This window comes from Pseudophryne corroboree, chromosome 11 (genome assembly GCF_028390025.1).
Source record: "Pseudophryne corroboree isolate aPseCor3 chromosome 11, aPseCor3.hap2, whole genome shotgun sequence".
NCBI lineage: Eukaryota > Metazoa > Chordata > Amphibia > Anura > Myobatrachidae > Pseudophryne > Pseudophryne corroboree.
Window position 1 is genome coordinate 224,369,314 of NC_086454.1, and position 17,600 is coordinate 224,386,913.

At 46.6% G+C, this 17,600-nt stretch overlaps 1 protein-coding gene across 1 annotated transcript in view; it reads right to left on the minus strand.

The window, feature by feature from the left end:
• CENPT (centromere protein T) overlaps nucleotides 1-17,600 on the minus strand; it is a 575,308-nt gene that overhangs the window by 148,397 nt on the left and 409,311 nt on the right. Inside the window, exon 9 of the mRNA XM_063945279.1 lies at nucleotides 4,944-5,984. Coding sequence (XP_063801349.1) covers nucleotides 4,944-5,984 — 1,041 coding nt within the window. The remainder of the gene's footprint in view (nucleotides 1-4,943; nucleotides 5,985-17,600) is intronic.

The window sequence follows — 17,600 nt, forward strand, 5'->3', positions numbered from 1 at the left end:
AAGTCAGCATTAATGTTCCCCATCTCCTTGAGCGAATCACAGAGGACACGGGTAGTGTCCTGAATGTGCTTCAGGAGGGTTACCATAGTAACTAAGGGCATATCCCCTGAGAGGCCCCCCTGAATCTGAGTGGCCCAAGAATGAATAGCATGGGTCCATCCAACAACCCGCAATGACCGGTCTTTGTGATATACCGACTGTTGTGTATATAGATTTTAGGGTAGTCTCTTTCTTCCTATCCCCAGGATCCTTCATGGTAAAGGAGCCTGGGGCGGGCAGCACTGCCTTTTTAGATAGGCGAGAGACTGAGACATACACCCCAGGGGGTTCCTCCCAAAATTTTCTACCTTCAGGAGCAAATGGGAAAGTGTGCAAAAACTTTTTGGACACTTGGAAATTTTTGTCTGGATTTTTCCAGGCCTGTTTGAATAAGTCATCTAACTCTGTAGAATCAGGGAAAGTGACATTAGGCTTGTTTTGTACAAAGAAAAACAACTGCTGTGACGCAGCGTCCTCTAGAGGAACTTTAACACATCCCTTATAGCCAAAATGAGGGGTTTAATATCCTGAGCGGCATCGGGATCCCCACTAATGGGGTCCAGGTCACCCCCATCTTCCTGTATATCATCAGGAATCATATAGCAGAGCAGGTAATCCACGCTACTGAGGACCTGCGTGAGAGAGAAGGGGGGGCTGTGCACCAGCCCTTGCAGCTAAATCTGCAACAGCTTGTTGTAGTAGCTAAGTTTTCTGCACATTAGCAGTGAGCTGGGGTGACATATCTGACATCATAGTTTAAAGAGACCATAACCAGTGGGGCTCTGGACCCTCTCCCCAAGCACCTTCACTAATTTGTGAAGATTGACTGCATTGTTCACTGGAAACAGAGTCATTCGATAAGGGAGAGAATCTAGTGTGACATATACTGCACAGCTTGTGTTTACCCATATTCACAGTAAGCACAACAACATACACATAAACACAGACAGTTCTAATGCAAGCCTGCCCTACTGTATGTGAGTGGAGACACAGAGAGAGAGAGAGGACACCAGCACACCCTGAGCTGCACAGCCGAAGTGAGGCTGTCAGCTCCCTATAATACAGAAAACACTAACAATTATGGTCTGTGGCCGGAGAGACCCCCAGCTCACGTGGACAATGGCCGCCGCGGCACTGAAGGGGTTAACCCCTAGTGCCCGGCGCCATTATGAGGACAATGGGCGCTTGGCGCCATATTTAAAATAGTGTGAGCGCTAGGCACCGTGTGTTTACAAATGTTTAAAAATGTACTTTAAAGGTGTGCCGCGGTCCCGGACCTCTCAGGCGACTGCGGCAGTGAGGGCAGCCCCCGGCGCGCTGAGCAGTGTGTGCGCGCCTGGGGAGAGGGGAACCGCTGCAGCCGGGAGATCAGCTCCTGCTGCAGCCATCAGGTGTGTGCCGCCGGAGTCCGGGAGCTCTGCTCCCGGCGACCGCGGCAGCGAGCACAGCCCCCCGGCGCACTAGCTATGTGTGCGCGCCGGGGCGAGAAGGGGGAGCCACTGCGGCTGGGAGCTCAGCTCCCGCTGCAGCGCGCTCTGTGGTGCCTGTGCTGGGGTACGGGAGCTCTGCTCCCGGCGCCTCAGCACGCTGGAGGCGGCCAGCCGCGGCAGCCGGGATGAATGTCCCAGGTTGCTAGGCGGCAAGGGGGGTGCGCCGCAGCCCGGCTCCCCGCCGGACGCTGCGGCGAGGCCACAATGCTCAGCGCCGCACACAGGGGACCGGGCTAGCCTGCTCCCTGGTGGCGGGGGGATGATTATGCTAGTGAGTGCTGGGGTCCGGGAGCTACACTCCCTGCACCTCAGCGCTGCAAAGGGCAGGACGCTTGTCCCAGCCGCCGGGCTTCCGATCAGGGGGGTGCGCTGCACCGTGCGGCGAGGCCACAATGTGAGTGCCGCTCTGGGGGGACAGAGAGAGCATGCTCCCTGGACCCCAGTGGCAGGCAGGCAGGCTGGAGGATGGGGGAAGCCAGCCCCCTACCTCCAGCACTGAGAGAGAGCCCTAGCAGCCAGGCTGCAGGGCTAGGGGAGCCCAGCGATTAGCGCTGGGCACAGTAATTAAAAACAAAACTAAGCGTTGTTTTAAATGTAATAATGTATACAGTGTGATGTGAGGCACTGCAGTGCCTGGGTATGTGGAGCCTGTGCAGGGCACAGGCTCAGTGTATATTTAAAGGGGAATGTACAGTGTATTTTAAATGTGATGTATTTAAAGGTAAAATGCACTTACTTGGTTGTGTGTCCCAGGAGGGGGAATCCATGGCTGTGCAGGCTGATGGATTCTCCCAGACCTTTTCCCCAAAAACGGAATACTTTCCCTTCCAGACCTTTTCCCCAAAAACGGAATACTTTCCCTTCCAGCCTCACACTTGAAAGTGGCATTGGGAGAGAGAGGAGAAGCTCAGCTTTGAAACAAGCTGAGTGGTTTTCTGGAGCTCCATGGAGATCACCCGTAGTGGCTAGGAAACCTTGACCGGGGATCTAGGCTGCCCAGCTCTGGAGCCCAAATCCAGGCTGCAGGCAGTGGGCTAGGTCCCGGGCAGGTTTCTGGAAGTCAGTTTAGGCGGGAAAACTTCCCCCAGCCTAGACTGAACGGCACCGGGGCGTATCCTGATCCTCCAGGATGGGACAGACAAAGGAGAGTGACCACTCCCCACTGTCCATAGAGAACAATGTTAGCTGTGCATGTGACCAAGGCATGCACAGCCCATGGGTAAACATTGATTGGTTGTACACCACAGGGCGGGCTTACCCCCTGTGGTAATGTGTATTGGAGTAGGATTAAAGTAGGGCAGTTGCCCCATGAAAATTGTATTTGTACCATCTTCATTCTGCTGGAACATCTTGCTGTATGCTGTTGCCCCTAGCAATAGGGAAGAGTCTTTTTTAAGACTATTATTGAGCAAATAAACATCATCTGCCTCAAGAAGATTGCTTCATCTTGTGACCTACAGGGTTATGCCAAACATAGCCCCGTCCTCCGGCTGTCCAGGGAAGCACCTAACGTCTCCAAGTTCCGCCCTCCGCCAGCTACCGGTAGAGGCCTAGCAAGTATTCGTCAACACCACACAGTGTGTCGGCACATACAGAGCAGAACCGTGGTTCCAAACGCCACGGCAGGTTAGGAGTTTGGTGGTGGCAGCATAAACCCGCCCACAGCACAGTGGGTGGAGTCAGCAACAGGCGGTTACTGACGGTAAGCGGGAATCCCCTATGTGGTCAGATCCCGTGTGACCTAACCTTCCATTCTATGCACAGGGTGCGGGGGGACGCGAAAGCGGTGAGTGCTTTCGTACGGAACCGTCCTGTCACACTGTCCTATAAATATAGGATCAGGATAGTGTACAAAAGCAGCTCTCCCCCTTTGTTACACCCTGTACAAGATATCCAGCGTGTCTGAGGACCAGGAAGCGCTGTGTGTGCTGTCTGTGCTGCAGTAAGCAGAGGAAGGTGCCAAAACGCTTCAGGTCCCGCTCTGAGGTAGCTCCGCCCCCTCCTATGGCGCAGGAGTTACATACATTTATTATACTGACAAAAGTTTCCTTTTGATCTTAAAACATCACACAAGTGCTTGTCAAGCCTTGCTGTGCCAGTTCTACACGGGGGATCTTAGCGGGACCCCCCCGGGAGGGTCCCGTACACCGCGCCCCTGGTCAGCCGCACTTTGAACCGGGGGACCCCTCCTAATGGGTCCCCCTGTTTGTACTCACCACCGATGTCACCTTCAGGCAGCGTTAGGGTTGTGCAGCGTGCTGCGACAGCCAAGGTGCAGTGCCCCGCTGAACAACAACCCCTCAGAACGGTAGTCCTGCAGCGGGGAAGAGGCTCTGCACCTCATAAGGCCGGTCTTTGGACCCCGTCTATACCCCATCGTATTGGTTTCCCCCAACAACCCTTATGGATGCTAGAGAAATATAAAACATATTTTGTTTAACAGTTTGTTGTTTACAACATATTTCCATATGTGTTCTTTCATAGTTTTCATGTCTTCAGTATTAATCTACAATGTAGAAAATAATTAAAATAAATAAAAACCATTGAATGGGAAAGCGTGTCCAAACTTTTGGAACATGGTTTGCTGTGTGTGTATATGTAAAATTCCACACAGAAGGCACTCAAAGACTGTAATCGAAGCAAAATTTCAATGTATTGGGAATAACATCAGCAAACGTTTTCGAGGCCGAAGCCCCGTCCTCAGGCCAATACAAATTCTACAGCGGCCTTAGGACGGGGCTTCGGCCTCAAAAACGTTTGCTGATGTTATTCCCAATACACTGAAATTTAGCTTCGGTATGCTATTTGCTTTTGGAGTGGCACCTGAGCAGCTGGATTTTTTCCTTTGACTGCCGGCAGATTGTGGATAGATATATATATATATATATATATATATATATCATAGCAGTGAACGCAGCACTCCAAAGCAGGTAACTATTTAAATTCATGAAAGACCAGTGCCCTCCTCAGGTGACCAAATGGTGACCAGACGTATAATATACCAGTCGGCGGCACACACGGCTCCATCAGAAGGATGACACACGCGGTCTGAGTAGTCAACGTTTCAATGTTTGAAAGGCAACATTTTGCTTGATGAAAATGTTGTGTTTCAAACATTGAAACGTTGGCTACTCAGACCGCCTCTGTATCATCCTTTTGATGGAGCCGTGACTGCCGCCGACTGGTATATTATATATATATATATATATATATATATATATACACACATATATATATATATATATATATATATATATATACATACACGCACAGTAGCTTACATGTTTAGAATTGTAATATTACAGTTTTATGGCCTAAATTCATGTCAGCCTATCTCTGTGTAAAATACAAATGCTAATTGTGTCACTTCAGGAGGATACATGTTGCCAACACTATATTTATTGTATTACATACCTTCATTGCGCCTCGAATTCTGCATCTCAGGAGATGTATTCAGTCCAGTTAGCTTTCCAGTCCAGATTGCATTGGACTGGTTCTGTTCATATTGTGCACTACTTTCAATATCCATGAAGTCAGGGTGAATTTCTTCTCCGACACCGCCACTTGATCCAATGTCTTTAGTATATTTCATTGATGCGTCAGATTTTTGTCTGCTTTTATCTGCACGTTTAGGTTGAACATTCACACTTACTGTATCTGTGACTGCTTCTTCTCTTTCATCACTCTCAATGTCCTCTGCTTCTTCACTTTCATAACTCTCAATAAGATCCTCTGCTTCTTCACTTTCATCGCTCTCAATAGTGTCCTCTGCTTCTACTCTTTCATTGCTCTTAATAATTTCCTCTGCTTCTTCACTTTCATCGCTCTCAATGTCCTCTGCTTCTTCTTTTTCATAACTCTCAATAAGATCCTCTGGTTCTTCACTTTCATCGCTCTCAATAGTGTCCTCTGCTCCTACTCTTTCATTGCTCTCAATAATGTCCTCTGCTTCTTTACTTTCATCGCTCGCAATAATGTCTTCAACTTCTAATATTTCATCGCTCTCAATAATGCTCTCTGCTTCTTCCCTCTCATCATTTGTAATACCTGCTTCTTCTCTTTCATCACTCTCAATAATGTCCTCTGTTTCTTCACTTCCATCGCTCACAATATTGTCCTCTGCTTCTACTTTTTCATCACTCGCAATAACGTCCTCTGCTTCTTCCTTTTTATCATTCATAATAGCGTCCTCTGTTTCTTCATTTAGAACGCTCTCAAAAACATCCACAGTTTGTTCACTTTCAATTCTTGCAAAAACATCCCATGCGCCTTCCCTTTCATCATTCATTGAAACACCATTTTTGTTTTTTCCCTTATGGGTTTGTTCTGAATTAGGAGTGGTAATTTCCTTAAGTAAAGGCTGTGCATACAATGCCGTGTCCATTTGAGCCACCTCATTTGACGAAGCATCTGCTTTATCCTCTGCGATAGATTCAATAAAGCATTCTTGGGATCCTATACAAAAAAAATAAAAAATTCCAGTGATATAAACAGAATGTACAGGGATTGTATATATTTGCATTATAGTATATTTACTACCACTGAATTTGAATTATTAATTTCTTTCCAATACGGCTGAATTATGTTTTCAGCGAGTTTTTTATGACAGAGGTTGTTTGCACTTAAAAATATTTTTAACCAAAACCTGAAAGCGTCATTGAAGTCATTCCAGAAGGTATCCAATATTTTCAGCACTGATACATTAAATTCAATTTTATTACTGGTATCTATTTATAAGACACCATATAGCGCACCTGATAGTCGACAGTGGGGAATGCACATACATCTAGGATAAGAAAAATTAGACAAAATAAATCAAAAGGTAGCGAGGGCTTACATTCTAGTGGAAAATGGCAAGGCTGAGACAAAAGAAGTGTGGCTGAGAGAGGAGATCATGGGGTAGAGTAGACTCTAGTAAAGAGATGGCTTTTCAGAGAGGTTGTAGGATGGCAGTAATTTGTGGAGTGGAGCAGTGGATGTGAAGAAGCATGAGAGGGAGATCAGTCTTGGCGCGGTAATTCTGATGGATAGGTGGGGGACTTAATGAGTGAGGCTAAATGCCAGATAGGAGGAGGTTGCCGTGACAAAGGCTTGGGGGAAGTTTTATCAAAGCTTGGAGAGAGTTAAAGTGGTGCGAGATAAGCACTAACAAATCAGCTTCTGTCAGTTTACAGGCTGTGCTTCAAAAATTACAAGATAGGAGCTGATTGGTTGGTACTTTATCTCTCTCCACCTTCTCTCTCTCTCTCAAAGCTTTGATATATATCCTTTTTTGAGTGAAAAGCCTGTTGGTGTTCTTTGTGTGCTTCATTTTCTATCTTTGACTCCTTGAATTAAGTTATTAACACAGCCCCTATCAGTGACAGCTAGGTGTGGCCACAGAGGCTATTTTAATAAGAATTATATTTGGATTTTTCCACCACATATATGCTTATCAGAACATGGAGTGGTAAAACACTATGGGCTAGATTTACTAAAGCTTGTAAAAATGAAAACTGGAGGCATTGCCCATAGCAATCAATCAAATGCTACCTATAATTTCTCTATTGCATTCTAGAAATTGATAGAATCGGATTGGTTGCTATGGGCAACGTCTCCACCTTAGAAAATCTACCCCCATTTCGTTAATCACTAATCACATACTTTCTTTTATTCTAATATGAAAAATTGTGACTAGGGAGAATTTGCTGAAGGATTATGCCAACTCTAAACTTTATTTACAGTGTGTGGCAATATACATTTAGCAATGAGATTGATTCAAGAATTTAACAACCTTTAATATACAGTATGTTAATACTTATCACCGTTATCTTTTACTTGACCAAGTTACCAGTCAGGTGGGACATAGTATGGGGGGGTATTCATTTAGTGCCATGTTTTCGACCAGTCGGAAAAAACCTGTACGTTTCGCCCATTTTTAGGTCGAATTGACATTTGATCTATTCAATGCCCGTGCCGTTTTTTTATCTAGTCGAAAAATTCGCCGCCAATCCATGTGTTTTGTCGAATTTGCGGACATTTGAGTTTTTTTTGGTCCGTTTTCACCCATGCCAACTCGACACAAAAACAAACAAACTGAAAAGGAATGGCGAAAATGGACCAAAAAACTGTTAAAAACGCCCGCTATCAAATATCCAAAGGCCGAATTAGTGTTGATTTTCCGACTGTCGGAAAACTTGGCACTAACTGAATTTATCTGTATATCTAGTACTATGAGGGGAATTTAAATTTTATGCGAAGTTCAGTTTATACATATATTCTTTAATGTGTTATTCATAAATTGAGCTCTCTGATTGGTGAGCTTTGTTCCTTTTCATTTCCTTCTTTGTAAAAAAAAGAAAAAAAAAGAATTTTGTATAATTTACTTAATTGTAAATACAAAAAAAGTAAAAAAAGCAAGTCTAATACAATAAGTAAAAGATTGTGATCCTAATAACAGTTTTCTTAACTACTCTAGCGCCCTACGTAGAATAAGTCTCAAGCAAAGAAATGCATTCGAAAAAAATAAGAATTTACTCACCGGTAATTCTATTTCTCGTAGTCCGTAGTGGATGCTGGGTACTCCGTAAGGACCATGGGGAATGGACGGGCTCCGCAGGAGACTGGGCACTCTAAAAGAAAGATTAGGTACTATCTGGTGTGCACTGGCTCCTCCCTCTATGCCCCTCCTCCAGACCTCAGTTAGGGAAACTGTGCCCGGAAGAGCTGACACTACAAGGAAAGGATTTGGAATCCAGGGTAAGACTCATACCAGCCACACCGTACAACTTCTGATAACTATACCCAGTTAACAGTATGAACAACAAATGAGCCTCATGAACAGATGGCTCATAACAAAACCCTTTAGTTAAGCAATAACTACATACACGTATTGCAGAGAGTCCGCACTTGGGACGGGCTCCCAGCATCCACTACGGACTACGAGAAATAGAATTACCGGTGAGTAAATTCTTATTTTCTCTGACGTCCTAGAGGATGCTGGGTACTCCGTAAGGACCATGGGGATTATACCAAAGCTCCCAAACGGGCGGGAGAGTGCGGATGACTCTGCAGCACCGCATGAGCAAACTCAAGGTCCTCCTCAGCCAGGGTATCAAACTTGTAGAATTTTGCAAACGTGTTTGACCCCCACAAGGTAGCAGCTCGGCAAAGTTGTAATGCCGAGACCCCTTGGGCAGCCGCCCAAGAAGAGCCCCCTTCCTCGTGGAATGGGCTTTTACTGATTTAGGATGTGGCAGTCCAGCCGCAGAATGTGCAAGTTGAATCGTGCTACAGATCCAGCGAGCAATAGTCTGCTTAGAAGCAGGAGCACCCAGCTTGTTGGGTGCATGCAGGATAACAGCGAGTCAGTATTTCTGACTCCAGCCGTCCTGGAAACATAGATTTTCAGGGCCCGGACTACATCCAGCAACTTGGAGGCCTCCAAGTCACGATTAGCCGCAGGCACCACAATAGGTTGGTTCAATGAAACGCTGATACCACCTTAGGGAGAAATTGGGGACAAATCCTCAATTCTGCCCTGTCCCTATGGAAGATCAGATAAGGGCTTTCACATGACAAAGCCGCCAATTCTGACACACGCCTAGCCGAAGCCAAGGCCAAATATATATATGACCACTTTCCACGTGAGATACTTCAACTCCACGTTCTGAAGTGGCTCAAAATAATGTGATTTTAGGAAAACCAACACTACGTTGAGATCCCAAGGTGCCACTGGAGGCACAAAAGAGGCTGAATATGCAGCACTCCCTTAACAATGTCTGAACTTCATGCAGCGTCTTCCAAGCCTTTAACAGCGTAGGAATCACTTCATCTGGAACGCCCTTTTCCGTTAGGATCCGGCGTTCAACCGCCAAGCCTTCAAACGCAGCCGCGGTAAGTCTTGGAACAGACAGGGCCCCTGCAGTAACAGGTCCTGTCTGAGAGACAGAGGCCATGGGTCCTCCGAGATCATTTCTTGTAGTTCTGGGTACCAAGTTCTTCTTGGTCAATCCGGAACTACGAGTATAGTTCTTACTCCTCACTTACTATCCTCAGTACCTTGGGTATGAGAGGAAGAGGAGGGAACACATAAACCTACTGGTACACCCACGGTGTCACTAGTGCGTCGACAGCTATCGCCTGAGGGTCTCTTGACCTGGCGCAATACTTTTTTAGCTTTTTGTTGAGGCGGGACGCCATCATGTCCACCTGAGGCCGTTCCCAACGGTTCACAATCTGTGTGAAGACTTCTGGATGAAGTCCCCACTCTTCCGGGTGGAGGTTATGCCTGCTGAGGAAGTCTGCTTCCTAGTTTTCCACACCCGGAATGAACACTGCCGACAGTGTTAGCACGTGATACTCCGCCCATCGGAGAATCCTTGTGGCTTCTGCCAACGCCATCCTGCTTCTTGTGCCGCCTTGTCGGTTTACATGGGCGACAGCCGTGATGTTGTCTGACTGAATCAGCACCGACTGGTTTTGAAGCAGGGGTTCTGCTTGCCTTACGGCATTGTAAATGGCCCTTAGGTCCAGGATATTTTTGTGTATGGAAGTCTCCTGACTCGACCATTGTCCTTGGAAGTTTCTTCCCTGAGTGACTGCTCCCCAACCTCGGAGGCTTGCATCCGTGGTCACCAGGACCCAGTCCTGAATGCCGAATCTGCGGCCCTCGAGAAGATGAGCACTCTGCAGCCACCACAGCAGAGACACCCTGGCCCTCGGGGACAGGGTGATCAGCCGATGCATCTGAAGATGCGATCCTCACTTGTCTGACAGGTCCCACTGAAAGTTCCTTGCATGGAACCTGCCGAAGGGAATTGCTTCGAAAGAATCTTTTCCAAGATTCGCGTGCAATGATGCACCGACACCTGTTTTTGTTGCAGGAGGTCTCTGACCAGAGATGACAACTCCTTGGCCTTCTCCTCCGGGAGAAACACCTTCTATTGTTCTGTGTCCAGAAACATGCCCAATATCTGCAGACGCGTCGTAGGAACCAGCTGCGACTTCGGGATATGCAGAATCCAGCCGTGCTGTTGTAGCACTTCCTGAGATAGTGCTACTCCGATCAGCAACTGCTCCTTGGACCTCGCCTTTATAAGGAGATCGTCCAAGTACGGGATAATTATAACTCCCTTCTATCGAAGGAGTATCATCATTTTGGCCATTACCTTGGAACACACCCTCGGTGCCGTGGACAGACCAAACGGCAACTTCTGGAACTGGTAATGGCAGTTCTGTACCACAACCTTGAGGTACTCCTGGTGAGGTGGGTAAATGTGGACATGTAGGTAAGCATCCATGATGTCCAGTGATACCATGTAATCCCCCTCTTCCAGGCTTGCAATAACCGCCCTGAGCGATTCCATTTTGAACTTGAACTTCCTTATATAAGTGTTCAAGGATTTCAAATTTAGAATGGGTCTCACCGAACCGTCTGGTTTCGGTACCACAAACATTGTGGAATAGTAACCCCGTCCCTGTTGAAGGAGGGGAACTTTTATTATCACCTGCTGGAGGTACAGCTTGTGAATTGCCGCCAGTACTACCTCCCTGTCCTGGGGAGTAGTTGGCAAGGCTGATTCGAGGTAACGGCGAGGGGGAGACGCCTCGAATTCCAGCTTGTATCCCTGCGATACCACTTGTAGAACCCAGAGATCCACCTGTGAGCGAACCCACTGGTCGCTGAAGTTCCGGAGACCCGCCCCCACCGCACCTGTCTGTGGAGCCCCAGCGTCATGCGGTGGACTCAGTAGAAGCAGGGGAGGATTTTTGTTCCTGGGAACTGGCTGTCTGGTGCAGCTTTTCCCTCTCCCCCTGCCTCTGGGCAGAAAGGAAGCACCTTTGATCCGCTTTCCTTTCTGAGGCCGTAAGGACTGTACCGGATAGTACGGTGCTTTCTTAGGTTGTGAGGGAGCCTGAGGTAAAAATATCAATTTCCCAGCTGTTGCTGTGGATACAAGGTCCGAGAGACTATCCCCAAACAATTCCTCACTCTTATAAGGCAAAACCTCCATGCCTTTTAGAATCAGCATCACCTATCCACTGCCGGGTCCATAATACCCTCCTGGCAGAAATGGACATTGCATTAATTCTAGATGCCAGCCGGCAAATATCCCTCTGTGCATCCCTCATATATAAGACTACGTCTTTAATATGCTCTATGGTTAGCAAAATAGTATCCCTGTCGAGGGTATCTGACAGGGTATCAGACCACGCTGCAGCAGCACTACACATCCATGCTGAAGCAATTGCAGGTCTTAGTATAGTACCTGAGTGTGTATATACAGACTTCAGGATAGCCTCCTGCTTTCTATCAGCAGGCCACTTCAAGGCGGCCGTATCCTGAGACGGCAGTGTCACCTTTTTTGACAAGTGTGTGAGCGCCTTATCCACCCTAGGAGATATCTCCCAACGTGACCTATCCTCTGGCGGGAAAGGGTACGCCATCAGTAATTTTTTTAGAAATTACCAGTTTCTTATCGGGGGAACCCCACGCTTCTTCACACACTTCATTCAACTCATCTGATGGGGGAAAAAACACTGGCTGCTTTTTCTCCCCAAACATAATACCCTTTTTAGTGGTACCTGGGTTAATGTCAGAAATGTGTAACACATTTTTCATTGCCGTAATCATGCAACGGATGCCCCTTGTGGATTGTGTATATGTCTCATCCTCGTCGACACTGGAGTCAGACTCCGTGTCGACATCTGTATCTGCCATCTGAGGTAGCGGGCGTTTGTGAGCCCCTGATGGTCTTTGAGACGCCTGGGCAGGCATGGGCTGAGAAGCCGGCTGTCCCACGGCTGTTACGTCATCCAGCCTTTTATGTAAGGAGTTGACACTGTCGGTTAAAACCTTCCACATATCCATCCACTCTGGTGTCAACCCCGCAGGGGGTGACATCACATTTATCGGCACCTGCTCCGCCTCCACATAAGCCTCCTCATCAAACATGTCGACACAGCCGTACCGACACATCACACACACAGGGAATGCTCTGACTGAGGACAGGACCCCACAAAGTCCTTTGGGGAGACAGAGAGAGAGTATGCCAGCACACACCACAGCGCTATATAATTAGGGATTTACACTATTACAGAAAGTGATTTTTCCCTATAGCTGCTTAACATGTATAGTTTGCGCCTAAATTTAGTGCCCCCCCTCTCTTTTTAACCCTTTGAGCCTGGAAACTGCAGGGGAGAGCCTGGGGAGCTGTCTTCCAGCGGAACTGTGAAGAGAAAATGGCGCCAGTGTGCTGAGGGAGATAGCCCCGCCCCTTTCACGGCGGACTTCTCCCGCTCTTTTATTAATATTATGGCAGGGCATTTTTACACATATATAGTTTATTATACTATATTATGTGTTTTTTGCCATTTTTAAGGTAATCTAATTGCAGCCCAGGGTGCCCCCCCCAGCGCCATGCACCCATCAGTGACCGGAGTATGTGGTGTGCATGGGGAGCAATGGCGCACAGCTGCAGTGCTGTGCGCTACCTTAATGAGGACCGGAGTCTTCAGCCGCCGATTTTCTCCTCGGAATCTTCCGTCTTCTGGCTCTGCAAGGGGGACGGCGGCGCGGCTCCGGACGACCGAGGCTGGGCCTGTGTTCGATCCCTCTGGAGCTAATGGTGTCCAGTAGCCTAGAAGCACAAGCTAGCTGCAAGCAGGTAGGTTTGCTTCTCTCCCCTAAGTCCCTCGTAGCAGTGAGTCTGTTGCCAGCAAATCTCACTGAAAATAAAAAACCTAACAAATACTTTCTTTACTAAGAGCTCAGGAGAGCCCCTAGTGTGCAACCAGCTCGAGCCGGGTACAGATTCTAACTGAGGTCTGGAGGAGGGGCATAGAGGGAGGAGCCAGTGCACACCAGATAGTACCTAATCTTTCTTTTAGAGTGCCCAGTCTCCTGCGGAGCCCGTCTATTCCCCATGGTCCTTACGGAGTACCCAGCATCCACTAGGACGTCAGAGAAACTTTTGTTTCATGCATTAGAAGAAAAAACAAGAGGGCAGAAACAGAAACACGATTTTAATGTATTATCTAAAAACCAAAGGAAGCAAGTTAATTGGAAAGAAACATTTTCTTACACCAAGACACATTAAGTCTTCCTTAATTTAAGAATATTTCTTTGCTAAAACAGGGTTTCTGCCCCTGAGCCTGGTCCTGATGACACTATTTTAATTAAGTGTATGGCTCTAACTGCCACACCATCAAAGTCAAACCCACTCTTCCCTAATGGTAAAACACTTCCTAACTTAACATGACCAATATTTGAGAAACACACAACAGACCTATCAACTTCTGTGTACCACACCCACCGTAGCCAACCTAACGCTTGTAACAGCACCTGTACCATTCCAGTTTTTGCCTTTTAAAAATGTGTCAAAGCATTGCCACTAGGGGAAGCCTGTAAATTGGATGAAAATTCCATGAAACTATTATGGAACTGGCAAGGAATATCTGAGATTCCTGTTCATCATGCAGTAATACTCAAGCTTTTGGTTCATCCAGGAAGAGCATCAAGTCAACATCTGACCATATCTACCTACAGTCTTCTGGAAAATATCTGGTTGGAAAGACCATCCTCCAGGGGACGGTACATGTCTGGATGCAAAAATTAGCCTACCAGTTTTACAGCCCTAGTACAGTATGAATAGAAACAGGACATTATGCTCTGCCCTGCGCACAATCATGCAGGTTTATTTCAATGCTATGAAGCTATGGAGTTCTTCTTAATGGTACAGTACGCCAATGTTGTGGCATTCAGATGGGGTTTTCACACAAAAAGTAATCTTGAACTAAAACATTTAGCACATTCTTAATTCTAGAACATCCATCAGAATTTTGGCTTTCTCCGGCAGGGTCCACAGGTTATCCACAGGCTAACAATGGGATATGATGAAGTGAAAGCGGGTTTGCACCAATCGGTCAAAGCTTTTCCGGTCTCCCAGCATGCAACGGGCCCGTTCATATATCCCCGCCTCCTTGCTCAGACAAATCAGTTTTTTGTTTGGAGCGGCAGGAGCCGGACCATGGTCAGAGGACTGGTGGTTCTTAGCAGCCCTAAGCTTTCTTATTTTATTTTTATAATCTTACTATTTTTTGAGCGATCTTCTAAACAGCGTCTTATACGTACCTTAAAAATAGTCGCTCCAACAACTCTCCACCGGGTCGCGACAACGTTTACTCACGAGTACAGTGCTGTTTCGGCAGGCGTCCGTGTCGGATATACTAGCAGGTCCAGCAGACGTTACCAGGCTGCGAAGGGGAATACGGACACAGCTGCACTGTTTTGGTAAGGAGACCACCAAACAGTCGCTGACGAGGCTGCCACCTCGGGTGCACCAGCGCTAGGCCTTTGGGATCAGGGGCTCCAGGATTAGTATGAGGCCGCGATCCCCAAGGTTGATGTCAGCAGTGGGGAGTCAGACGCTCTCCTGGTCGCCCCTCCCCCCCAGTTCATGACCAGTTTCCTCCGAGTCTCCCGCCATGAACTGTTTCCCGCTTCCATCTCAGACGCTGTATACGTAAGGGACCCAGTCACAGCATAGGCGGCTGTGTGAGTGGTGCGTCCGTGTTCACTGAGTGTCTATGTTCACTATAGGTTCATGGAGCAGCAGTGTACACTAGTATTGTCTGGATCCACTCAGCGTTCGCTAACGTATTGATCGGTCCTGGAAGCGAGGTGAGTCTCCCTGTATCCCACTCTACTGAGTACGGGTTATACAGCACTAAGGGGTATATGCAATTGCGGTCGAATTCCCGAAATTGTCGAAAAACTGGACTATTTCGCCAAAAAAAAAAAAAAACGACAATGCAATTCAGTACTTTCCGTCAAAAAAAAGGACTTTCAAAATTCGACTTTTTGAAATTCGACATTTGTCAAATTCGACATTTCTGCAATGGTACAAATGCGGCAATTCGCCAAAAGTATATTCAATTGAAGTTTGGAAATTCGACAACAGTGCTTTTAGACAGTAAATTCGTCATTTTCAATCCGCCACACTTTGGTTGGGGAATCTAATAAAAAAAAATGTAAAACATGTTTTTTTTGGTGTTTTTTTTATTGGTAATAACATATCTATTTATATTAGAAGGGATTAGGTACTTGGTTTGTCTATTTTGGAGGCACAAGTATTATTAATATATTTTTAAAAATATATTTTTTTTATATTTTTTTAAATGGAATGGTAAAATCCCGAAAAAAAATGGCGTGGGGTCCCCCCTCCAAAGCATAACCAGCCTCGGGCTCTTTGAGCCGGTCCTGGTTCTAAAAATCCGGGGGGAAAAATGACAGGGGATCCCCCGTATTTTTAAAACCAGTACCAGGCTCTGCGCCTGGTGCTGGTGCAAAAAATACGGGGGACAAAAAGAGTAGGGGTCCCCCGTATTTTTTACACCAGCATCGGGCTCCACTAGCTGGACAGATAATGCCACAGCCGAGGGTCAATTTTATACAGCGCCCTGCGGCCATGGCATTAAATATCCAACTAGTCACCCCTGGCCGGGGTACCCTGGGGGAGTGGGGACCCCTTCAATCAAGGGGTCCCCCCCCCAGCCACCCAAGGGCCAGGGGTGAAGCCCGAGGCTGTCCCCCCCATCCAAGGGCTGCGGATGGGGGGCTGATAGCCTTTGGAAAAATGAAAGAATATTGTTTTTTCCAGTAGTACTACTACTACAAGTCCCAGCAAGCCTCCCCCGCAAGCTGGTACTTGGAGAACCACAAGTACCAGCATGCGGGAGAAAAACGGGCCCGCTGGTACCTGTAGTTCGACTGGAAAAAAAATACCAGGCGCAGAGCCCGGTGCTGGTTTTAAAAATACGGGAGATCCCATGACATTTTTCCCCCCGGATTTTTAGAACCAGGACCGGCTCGAAGAGCCCGAGGCTGGTTATGCTTTGGAGGGGGGACCCCACGCAATTTTTTTTCGGGTTTTTTCCCGTTTTTTTAAAAATCAGAACAAAATCCGTCAAATCGGCCGTTTTTCGTCAGCGGGACTGTCGAATCCGTTTTTTATTGAATATGGTCAATTTCGGCACCCACTTGCCGAAATTAGACGGTCGAATTAAAAAACGGGTGAAAAATTACCCCTAAGTCTCTATCTACCTTTTGAGTACGAATAGTTACATAAGTGCCTATTGCATATGAGCCTGTATACATTTACTGTTATTTCCTTCGCATTTGCATCTGAATACGTTAGATCTGTTTAAAACATGATGCAGTAATATGTTCTCCTACATACTTAAAATGTAGCTGTAGTTGATGATGTGCTCATATTGCTTAATATACTAATGTATAACATGTGACTGACTGCTAGTGTTATTGATGACTTTACTATATTTCTGTCAGTTTGTTTACTCCGATCCTCAATGCCGGTGCATGTGTAGGGTCGGATTGTATATCATTTTAAAGTGATTACAGTTACAAAATTTGTAGTACACTGTGGAAGTATTGATTATTTAACATGTCTAAAAGCGGCAAAGGTGAAAAAGCACAGCAACACTCATGTTTGTCTTGCAAAAATGTGTTATCCTCTCAGGATCTGGTTCAGGATGGTTTGTATGCAAATTGTTTTAGCTTTCATCAGGGGTTAATTAAAGATACAAGGCAGATTCAGGTACAGATGGATCCACCCTGGGCTATGTTTGCACAGACTTTATCCAGTATAGATGAATAGATAATTCCTCCAACTCATGTACCAGGGATAGGTTACACTATTAACCCTTATATGCAGCTCCCCACCTATGGTGTATCACTTCCAGCAGCAGCTTCTCAAAAGAAACAAGCTGATAAACTGGTGGTAAGTAAATTTTCACCTTCACAGGCTACACATGATTCAGATGAGGATTCATCGGTAGATGAATACTCAATTCTACTTCGGCATACGAAGAGCAGGAGGAAGGTCTCAGCTCAGTGGATATAGCTGAGTTAATTAAAGCAATGACAGCCATTCCATCCTTAGAGGATTCAGCAAAGCCTGTGTTAAAAACCAAGGCACCTGTGTTTAAACGTCCCAAAACAGTTAAAACGGAGTTTCCAGGGTCAGATCAGCTGACGGAAATTATGGAAGAGGCTTGGGCTACACCCAATAA